This window comes from Nematolebias whitei, chromosome 1, assembly GCF_014905685.2.
Source record: "Nematolebias whitei isolate Nwh7 chromosome 1, NemWhi1, whole genome shotgun sequence".
Taxonomy (NCBI): domain Eukaryota; kingdom Metazoa; phylum Chordata; class Actinopteri; order Cyprinodontiformes; family Rivulidae; genus Nematolebias; species Nematolebias whitei.
The window spans coordinates 66109953-66120844 of NC_056498.1; the positions used below are offsets into that span (position 1 = coordinate 66109953).

The window sequence follows — 10892 nt, forward strand, 5'->3', positions numbered from 1 at the left end:
AAGCCTGAAATGTGGCAAAAGGTTGAAAAGTTCAAGGGGGGCCTAATACTTTCGCAAGGCACTGTATATATTTTTTTAACTTTTAAAAATCTTAAAATTGAGCATGAGAAATAATAAAACATATTATGGGCAATTCTGAGCAAAAATGTTCTAACAACGCCCCTGTGATTGTGATTTAGGGGCCACCTTGTGGTAAAACAGTTTGTCTAGCCCTGAAGCTTAACAGTGACGGCAGAGCTGAAATGAACATGCAACATTTGAGAGAAAGAAAAAAAAAGCATGCCAGTGGATTATGACCATTCAGAAGTGTATTTTCCCCTCCTCCCATGATAATAAATAGGACCGTCTGTGTGCAGCCTATCAGATTCGGGGATGCAAAACGCATCCAGATGAAATGAACGCCATTCTTCTCAGTAATCCTTGTCTATCCTTTTTATCTCGGGACTCACAGCAGTCTGATCACTATGAGACAGCGCAGCGGCGGGACAAAGCCACGCGGATGACAGTCCAATAAATGAAAGTGGAAACAGCATTTCTCTCTGACTTCGGCAGCCACAAACTGGGCATATGTAGGCAAATTGGTGCATGCGTAAAAGTGGGCCAAAATGTTGTCTGTCCTGGTGCTGCTGGGGCTCGGCGTGGCCACCTTTGAACTTTTCCCCCCAGTGAGCTGCTGCCCTTCACAGTGCAGCTGTTTCTACCACAACCTAAGCGATGGATCCAAAGCCAGGTAAGAAAACTGGAAGAAAGAACTTAAAAATGGATAGTACATGTGCAAACAATAGTTCAGAAAGTTCATGTAGGTCTAATTTTATTAAATACAGGATTATTTTTCAAAAGCCATTTTAGAAACCTGTTAAGATTTTTTTGTGAATTATAATTCCACAACATTTTCTACCGCCTTTGACCTATTTAGTGCAATTTAAATATAATTTTTCTTACTAACTAATGTATTGTTATTTAATGGGTTGTTTTATAATTCAAATAACCCTTGTGGATGAACTTTTCCCTTTTTAGGAGCGTAATATGCAACGACCCCGACATTTCTCTTGTGCCTGTCGGGTTCCCAGTTGACACATCGAAGTTGCGCATCGAGAAGACGTCCGTCCAGCAGATTCCAAGCGAAGCCTTCATCTACCTCTCCAGTCTGGAATTCCTATGGATGTCCTTCAACACGCTCTCGGCTCTGAGCCCCAACAGTTTCCGGGGGTTGTTCAACCTGGAAGAGCTTCGTCTGGATGGGAATGCTCTCACTGCCTTTCCCTGGGAGTCTCTCATGGATATGCCCAGCCTCAGACTCCTCGATTTGCACAACAACCAGCTCACCTCGCTGCCCGCAGAGGCCACGATTTACATTAAGAACCTCACCTACCTGGATCTGTCCAGTAACAGCCTGCTGACCCTGCCGGCGGAGGTGTTGTCCACTTGGCTGGCTGCTAAACCCACACAGGGACCAGAGAGCTCCAAGATGATCCTTGGTAAGACATCGTGCATGTGTTTCAGTTTAAAATGCCTTTTTTGGACGTCTTGAGTGATATAAAGTCATAATTTTTCAACTTTGTTGATCATCAAATGCAAAAAGGATCAACAACACAATGCATTTTTTAATCAATAGTGAGTAACAGTAAGGCTACAAGTCCCAAATGACTACCATCATACAGTACATTTCTATGAAGTAAATATTTTAAGAAAACCCATAAAGGAAATTCAATTTTTGAAAACTTTTTTCCAGGGAGCTCCAAATAAAGAATGTAAACTGTGATTGAAAATACCATAAAATATTTGGGAAAAATTCAACTCAAATACAAGTAGCCCTTTTTCTTTATATTTTCTAACAGCTGTCATTTGCTTCACTACATATACGTTTTTTTTTTTAAATAAAAGCAGACAAAGCTCTTCCAGGTGCTGTTTGCCTCAACAATCAAAAGGTGAAAGGGCAAAAAGCCCGGCCGCTAAACTATTTCACTTGCCATCATAATCACCAACATTGTTATTGCCATAATCATGGCCATGAAGTAGTTTATGAATTAAATGTCAATCCTCTTAAAGGATTATAATCATAACATCCACAGCAACCATCTGCGGGCTGCTCTTTCACTTTGCACACAGCTGGATGCCTTTCTTTCCCCTGCAGCCTTACTTTTGTCCTCATCCTCAGGTCTCCATGATAACCCCTGGGTGTGTGACTGCCGGCTCTATGATCTGGTCCAGTTCCAGAAGTCTCCCACTCTGTCTGTGGCTTTCATCGATACAAGACTCCGCTGTTCAGCCCCTGAAAGTTTGTCAGGAGTCTTGTTCAGCGATGCAGAGCTACGGCAGTGTCAGCTCCCACGAATCCACACCGCAGTGGCACGAGTCCGTAGTGCGGTTGGGAACAATGTGCTGCTTCGTTGTGGGACTATCGGAGTTCCCATTCCAGACCTGACATGGCGCAGGGCAGACGGACGAAACCTGAATGGAACAGGTCAGGTCAGATGACATATTCTGTGTGTTGTGGGTGAGATAAGATGATTTGCATGCTCTGCAGTGCTGCTGTTAATTAAACAGAGAGCTGCCATTGGAGTTAGTAAGACTGTAAGTCTGACTGACAGCTGTGAACGTCACAGAGAGTTACGCAACACATGATGATCAATGAATGCAACGTTGTATAATCACCTTATACTTATTATGTAGGGATATGGATTTGATTTCTATTCATTTTTTTAATCTCTATTTGTTAAATAACAAGTATATTATCTACTCTTTGCCTCCTCAGTTCAGCAGGAAACATCTAAGGAGGGGATCACATGGTCCATCCTCAGCGTCTCAGCTGTGTCTCAGCTTGATTCAGGGAAATTCATCTGCAAGGCAACAAACTATGCTGGAAATGCAGAGGCTGTCATTTCTCTCATGGTCTCTAACTCCCCCAAACCAGAGGGAAACCAGACCAACGCAGACAAGAAAGCTAAAGTCAAGAAGCAGAACCAAATGGGCAAAGCTGCATACCAAGAGAAACTGGTGGCCAGATATGTAGCTCCAACATCCACCCCTTCAAATTTACCTGCCATGGATGCTGACCTCATGCCTGGTCTTGCTTCAGATTCTGGACTGGTGGGCTACAGCCTGACAGATAGAGTCACCCAAGAGCCAGGAACCTCCTCCAACTCTGACACGCTGCTGGATCTGGAGAAAACAAATCTGAGTAACCTATCGGCCAACACTTCATCGCTGCAACAGGACCCTGACAGGGTGGTCCGCTCAGTGAAGGTGGTGGGAGACACAGACAACACAATCTCTCTGAACTGGAGAGCACCCAAAGCCAAGAACACAACAGCATACAGTGTGTTGTATGCAGTGTTTGGAGAAAGAGATATGAGAAAGATCAATGTTGGAGCAGGCCAGACCCGGGTTACAATTGATGGGTTGGTGCCCAGAACCAAGTACATTGCCTGTGTGTGTGTGAAGGGGCTGATCCCCAAGAAAGAACAGTGTGTGATATTTTCCACTGATGAAGCAGCGAGTGCTACCGGCACCCAGAGGCTGATTAATGTGATTGTAATCACCGTGGCCTGTGTCATCGCAGTCCCGCTCACTGTCATTGTATGCTGCGGGGCACTGAAGAGGCGCATTAAAAAGTATTGGGGAAAGAAATCAAAGGACATCCAAGATTCATATGTGACTTTTGAGACACTTTCTCCTGGCACAAAGGCCAAAGGGCTCGAGGGCGAATATTTAAACAGACTGAATCCAGAGGAGTCCAACAGGCTGCTGTCGGCCCGCTCCAGCCTAGACTCAGAATCCACAGCAAAGATAGAGGGACAGCCTAACGAGTACTTCTGCTGACATCATGCTCCAGCTCCGGCTCCCATTCCACTTCAGTTTCCTCGCACTCATCCACACAACAGTTCAAAACCCAACACCCATCCACATCCCCATCACCTCCCTCGTCTTCACACACATCCATATCCCCATTACTACCCGTACACCCCTCCTACGCAACATCCTGATGTCAATCCTCCCAAAATTCACTCCCATAAGCCCACACCATGGGATTCCCCTCCACCTGTTCCTCCTCGCTGGATAACACCACCTACTCCACCACCACAGAGAGCCAACTTCTATCAAAGGACTTTTGCTCGTTGCACTGTAATGGAAATATCAGTTTGACAAACCCTTTATGTCCAGAAAATTTTTTGTGGATTGTTACTCCAGGAACTGTTGTGCTCACACACACACTCATCCATGAAAAGTAAGACTTGATTGTATTTGTAAAAGAATATTTTCTTTTATTCCCAAAACCTGTAAAAAAACGAGTCAGATTACAGCAAACACTGTAAATATTTTTTTGTGACTTGCATGTCCTAACAGAAAAAAAAAATCCCAACCTTTTTTAACCTAACCTGACTTATAGGGAACCTTATGGTGAATATATAGTTTCTATCATATGAATGTGTACGATTTGTAAATATTTCTTGGACGATGCATACTTACATCAACAGTTAATCCTGTGCCTCTGTTTATATAAGTTCACAGAGAAGATATACACACAGGCATGGTTCAACACTGATGAACAGAGAGAAGCTGGAGCTGGAAAGAAGTACAGGAAGGACTGACTTATGACACAATGTAAATACAGTGGAAAATACCAAGTAAAAATTAAACATTAGATATTTTTATTCTCAGCAATGAAAAACAATAAAATTCCTATTTCATGCTGAATAGAGGCACCGTAATTTGTTGTACGTAGATCTGTTTATTCCAGTCATATTTGAATAAATAAATACACTTTTATATCAGTTTACTGAGTAATGCTGTGATTGTATATCTGTACTACAACTAGTGATGCATGATATTGAATTTTTGGCGGATATCCAATATGCCGATATGTTAAAACTTATTCAGCCGATAGCCGGTACCAATACCGATTTTTTTTCTCCCTACACCTATTTACAGAGACTGCATAGCTTTCTCTGCTGTGAAATTAAAAAATACTACAAAATTCTGCATGGTCTTTGTCAGTTTGGCCTGCTACCAAATGCAGATGCCAAAAGGGGGGGGGGGGGCGGCGTGTGTTCACCTTTCAACTTGGATTATGTTTAATGTCAAATTTATTCATGACATTTACTCTCTAACACAATGACAACACTCGAACTGTGCAAATTTGTAAATTTTCACAAATCTAAACTCAATGGCATGCGTCATGTCATAACGTTGTGCTGCACTGCAGGCATCCTTGTCACAACAAAAACAGCGCCTTTTACAGTATATTGATGAGTTATTATGATGGAATGGCCGATGTCCGATATTTAACTTTATTGCTAATATCAGCCGATACCGATAATGCCGATAGCATTGTACATTCCTAACTACAATACAATCGTTCACTTTTACTTTAAACTTTATACGTATGTGCTCTGTAGCACGGGTGCCCAAAGTGCATCCTGAGGGCCATTTGGGGCTCTTAGAGTGATTTTGTGCAGCCCACAACTGCAGTTTAAAAATGCTATCATTTTAGCCAGCAGGCTTACGAGGTCAATGCAGACTTTCTGCAGATTGGTAATTATTTTTTATATAATGTTTAGGCTTCACAGCAAAATGGATGATAAAAAATCTTCTCAAAATAAGCAATATTAAAGAAAATACAAACCTTTGGCTATAATAGTTTTATTTTCACTTCATGGTACAAAGCACCAAAAACCTTTACTGATTTCTACCAGAAAGGAGACTTTTGGATAATGATTCATAAAACTTGGTTAAATATGGCAGTTGATAAAAGAATCAAGATGGAAAATAGACATTTTTAAATGAATATAACATGGTATCATTGACATACGAGTTGATCAACTTTATCAAACCTTCTATTATTTTATTGTCGCGACTGACAGCTGGACAATTTTTCAAAACTTCCATCAGCCTTTTGGGTCATCCATGGTCCAAAAGGCTGATCAATCCCCTTTTAAAATGACACTTACTCAAATGATGTATTTGTTGCTGAGAACAGACTAAAATCAACTTTCCAAACACAAAGCAACAACAAACATAGACCCACCAAATTAAATAAATCAAATCATTTTTATACAAAAATATATAAGCTTAGTGTTTTAGAGGCTTTTAATGTTTTGGATTTACAACAATTTAAAACTCTTTCTCCACCAAAATTAGTAAACCTTTGTCCTTTCTCCAAAATATTATTCAAGTTGAGAGTTAAATTCGCATTTTTGTGGCCCACGAGTCCTTTCATGTTGATAGATTTGTCCCACACATGAAAACATTCAGAAACTCCTGCTCTTTAGCATTAGATGACAGGGAGGTTGTTAATAAAGACTAGAGCTGAACTTGAATCGGACCTCTAGCTATATGAGAGGCTAAGCCACAAAATATAAAAAAGATCAACTTATGTATTTAATTACTACAAAACAAAATCTTAAAAAATATCAAGAAGCTTTAATAAAAACACTTTCTGAATCTGTAATAAAAATAAGGCTGCCAAAAGAACTCATCACATCAAACCACAAAGTGCTCTTTTGTTAACCCATTTTTTTAAATAATAAAAACAAATAAGCAAACTAACATGCAAACAAACAATGAAAACAGGAATGAATGTTTTCCACATGTGATCACATGTGGTAAACCATAAGACTGCACCTGAACACATCAGTATGTTGAAAATATTCCAAAATCACTGACATGGGATCTGCCATCACATGGTATTTCAACACATTTTAACATTTGATGTTTATGCCTTGCATTTATTAAAAACCTACATGTGATATCAGAAGAAAAAAACATGCTGATTTATATTTTTTCACATGTGAAATCATTTGATTTTCCAGTACAAAGCAGTTTTTTTTTTCTATTCCAAATATACACTGAAAATTAAAAAGTGTTTCCCATATGTTTTACATACGTCACATGTAAAACGTTAATAATTTACATGGGGAAAGAACATTTGTTTACTTTTAAAATTCATGTGTTTTTCACAAATCTACAAAATACACATACAAAACACATATTATATCCAAATTTGTTATTTCATCATGTTACTTTTCACATGAAGTTCTCTGAATAAAAAAAAAAAAGCATTTTTTATATGTCACATGGCAGTTTACCATTTCCCACATGGAAATTCCACCAGTATTTTAGTTCCAAATCTACATGGAGAATGTGTGTTCATATAAGTTTATTTACATGTGAAACTATGATTCCCCACATTTACATCAAATGTACATGAAAATTTTCAAATTTCACATTGCACATTTTAATCAGATTTCCTCACAGAAGCAGCTGCCTGAACGCACTCACTTGGCAAACTGTGCTTTCCAATGAAAGGTGCATCTGATGCTGTGGCACAGTAAAGAGTTAATCGTGCACGTCTTTCCCAAGAATTAGATGTCACTTGTTCCTGCTCAGTATGTCAGGGATTAGCCTTAATAGGCTTCTGTCGTCGGCCGTGCTGCTCTTCAGCACGAATGTGAGCTTCATATTTGGGACTTTTTGCGGACTATGGACACAGTTTGTTACATTTTTGTCCTAATTGTGTTCAGCACTCAATCGTGTGATACTTCCACTCTGTGTTTGCGCGGATGCAGCTGTGTTGATGACCGACATGGAAGGTAAGGCCTGATGCCATGTGTTTACAAGGACACAGGTATTTTTAACGTGTTTATTTGTGTCGGTACTGTAGGTCAGCAATTTGAAGAAAACAAACTCAAGAATGATGCAGTTTAAGCCTGAAAGTGCCACTTTTGGATATTTGTAAAAGAAAGTAACTTGTTAATTACATACAGATCATGTTTTAATCCCCAGGTCACTCATATGTATGGAGGAGAGCGCGTTTGGAGCCATACCAGAGAAACTTCCAGATGATTTGACCAAAATACGCATAGAAAAATCTCACTTTACTGAAATTCCCAAAGGGGCTTTCTCAAAAACTACCTCCCTGGAAAACCTGTGGTTGAACTTTAATGACATTACTCTTATAAACTCCAAAGGTCTGGAAGGTTTGGGCAACTTGACCGAGCTCCGTTTGCAGGGGAACAAGCTGCGTTCAGTACCATGGACAGCGTTCGAGGACACGCCGTCTCTGAAGATTCTGGACCTGAAGCACAACCTGCTGGATGTCCTGCCAGAGCATGCCTTGAAATTCCTGCCAGGTCTTACATACTTAGACTTGTCCTTCAACCGGCTCACGGTCATTTCAAAGGAGGTCTTCCAGAACTGGCCTCTTTACCAAAAGCTGCAGAACGTGGAAGAACGGGAGGTGTCCGGGCCGAATGTTGTCTTGGCACTACACGACAACGCCTGGCTGTGCGACTGCCGCCTGAAAGGTTTCGTGGAGTTTGTCTCGTCCCTGAGCCCCCCTATTATTCTGATGAACTCCTACTTGACTTGCTCAGAGCCGGACTTTAGGGCGGGGAAGTTCTTCCATGAGGTTGAGCTCGGGGCGTGCATGAAACCCTCTGTCAGCTCCTCCACAACCAACATGAGCCTGCCTCAGGGCTCCAACCTCACCCTGCACTGCACGGTCAAGGCCAGGCCAGAGCCCACAGTGTGGTGGACATATGGCCTGAAGATAATCAGAGGATTTCATGGTAAGAGTGTAATATCTATGGTGTGTCACCAACACTGCAGCTAAGACGATAATTTTGGACTAATTAGAAACCTAAATACATATTTTTTTAAATCACATATTTCTGTAATGCGTCTTTAATATGATAAGAGTTACAGTTTCACCACTACTCTGTCAGCTTGCACCAAATTATCAGTTAATTTATGTTATTAGAGATTGCAGCACAGCTGTTGGGTCATTACAAAGTAAAGCTCATTTTTCCTGACCTTTAGAGAGGAAATATTTCTGAATATTAGCTAAAATAGCAACTAATACAAATCTTAGTATTTGCTGTGATTTTTTTACATCCTTCTGTTGTGTAAAGATAGAGTCAAAAAGTTCATGAGATGAAATCAAAAATGACTTTTTGTCTTAACAACAACAATAATAATAATAATAATAATAATAATAATAATAATAATAATAATAATAATAATAATAATAATAATAATAGCAGCACGGTGGCGCAACTGGTAGAGCTGCTGCCTCTCAGCGAGCAGGTCCTTGGTTCAAACCCCGGTCCAGGGGCCTTTCTGGGTGGAGTTTGCATGTTCTCTCTGTGCATGCGTGGGTTTTCTCCGGGTACTCCGGTTTCCTCCCACAGTCCAAAAACATGCATGTTAGGCTGATTGGTAACTCTAAATTGTCCCTAGGTGTGAGTGAGAGAGTGAATGTTTGTTTGTCTCGTTTGTCTCTATGTGGCCCTGTGATGGACTTGCGACCCGTCCAGGGTGTACCCCGCCCCTCGCACAGTGATTGCTGGACATGGGCACCAGCGACCCCCGTGACCCAAAATGGAATAAGCGGGTAAAGAAAATGGATGGATGGATGGATGGATAATAATAATAAAATTTAATATTTATTCCAAAACTTACATGGCGCTAAAACATAAACAAAACTGTTCCTTCAGGACTAGCTGTGCTGTGTAAGTTTTTATGTTCAGATTTTACAGCGCTAATGTCACAAAAGTTGGGATATTGTGTAATATGTATAAAATGTAACTAAGAAAGCAACATATCCTGATGCATGCTCAATAATCCAGGTAGAAAAATCTAAAAAAGTTAAACCTGGTCCTCTGGACATTCAAAAAAAAAAAAAAAAAAAATGTCGAAATGTTTCGTCTTTCATCCGAAAGACTTCCTCAGTCTGAGGTGCTGCATTCAGCTCAGTCTTATAAATAGCACCTTCTCAGAGTGGATCAACCAGTTTGCTGCTGACAACCAAAACCAGCTGATCACATGCTCAAGAAGGACCATCAGCCTAACAATGGATCATTAGCACACTGATGGCTGTTTACTGTTCACAGGGGGTTGAGTGATACTAGCAATCACAGCATTGTAAGTGGGGGACAGTTGAACACGGAGGCCTCCACCCCTGTTTAATGATGGACGATTTCTTTTCACAAAGATGGCCTCCTTTACTCCTCTCTCAAACCATCGTTCCTCTCTATCAAGGTTGTGAACATCTTCATCCCTGAAAGAGTGACCACTGGTCTGGAGATGAGTGTAGACCGCAGAATCCTGGCCTGATGATGTTGATCTTCTGTGCTGAAAGACCAAACGTTCTACAATTTTTATTTTATTTTTTTGAATGTCCAGAGGACCAGATTTAACTTTTTTAGATTAGAAAGCAACAATTTACAAATCTTGTAACACCATATTTTATTCACAGTGGAACCTATTAATGGTTGAAACTAAAATAAAAATAGGTCATTTTAAAATTTATGGGAGCTAAACATCTCGGAGATCTCGGATACAAGTGGTCGAAATGAGTTTTCTCCACAGGGTGTCTGGGCTTTCCCTTAGAGATAGGGTGAGAAGCTCGATCATCCGGGAGGGACTCAGAGTAGAGCCGCTGCTTCTCCACGTCGAGAGGAGCCAGTTGAGGTGGCTTGGGCATCTGTTTAGGATGCCTCCTGGACGCCTCCCTGGTGAGGTGTTCTGGACACGTCCCACCGGCAGGAGACCCAGAGGAAGACCCAGGACACGCTGGAGGGACTATGTTTCTCGGTTGGCCTGGGAACGCCTCGGGATTCCCCCGGAGGAGCTGGCCCAAGTGGCTGGGGAGAGGGAAGTCTCGGCCTCCGTACTTAGGCTGCTACCCCCACGACCCGACCTCGGATAAGCGAAAGAAAATGGATGGATGGATGGATGGATGGGAGCTAAACATCTAAAAAAATTATAAGGAGCAACAAAAGGCTGTAAAAGTAAGTAGTAAAAATAAGAATCAGTTGAAAGAGCATTTTTAAATCCATCCATCATCCATCCATCCATCCATCCATCCATCCATCCATCCATCCATCCAT

At 41.1% G+C, this 10892-nt stretch overlaps 2 protein-coding genes across 2 annotated transcripts in view; both read left to right on the plus strand.

Annotated features, from left to right (window-relative positions):
• Positions 1–368: 368 nt before the first annotated feature.
• lrit1a (leucine-rich repeat, immunoglobulin-like and transmembrane domains 1a) lies at positions 369–4759 on the plus strand. The gene is made up of 4 exons (XM_037686788.1): positions 369–730; positions 1018–1478; positions 2159–2464; positions 2756–4759. Exons 1-4 carry the CDS (start codon positions 606–608, stop codon positions 3820–3822), a joined length of 1959 nt encoding a protein of 652 aa, XP_037542716.1. The 5' UTR covers positions 369–605; the 3' UTR covers positions 3823–4759.
• A 2712-nt stretch (positions 4760–7471) lies between these two features.
• The window catches only part of lrit2 (leucine-rich repeat, immunoglobulin-like and transmembrane domains 2), a 6540-nt gene continuing 3119 nt past the window's right edge, over positions 7472–10892 (plus strand). Inside the window, exons 1-2 of the mRNA XM_037697788.1 lie at positions 7472–7592; positions 7786–8570. Coding sequence (XP_037553716.1) covers positions 7483–7592; positions 7786–8570 — 895 coding nt within the window. The 5' untranslated portion in view covers positions 7472–7482. The remainder of the gene's footprint in view (positions 7593–7785; positions 8571–10892) is intronic.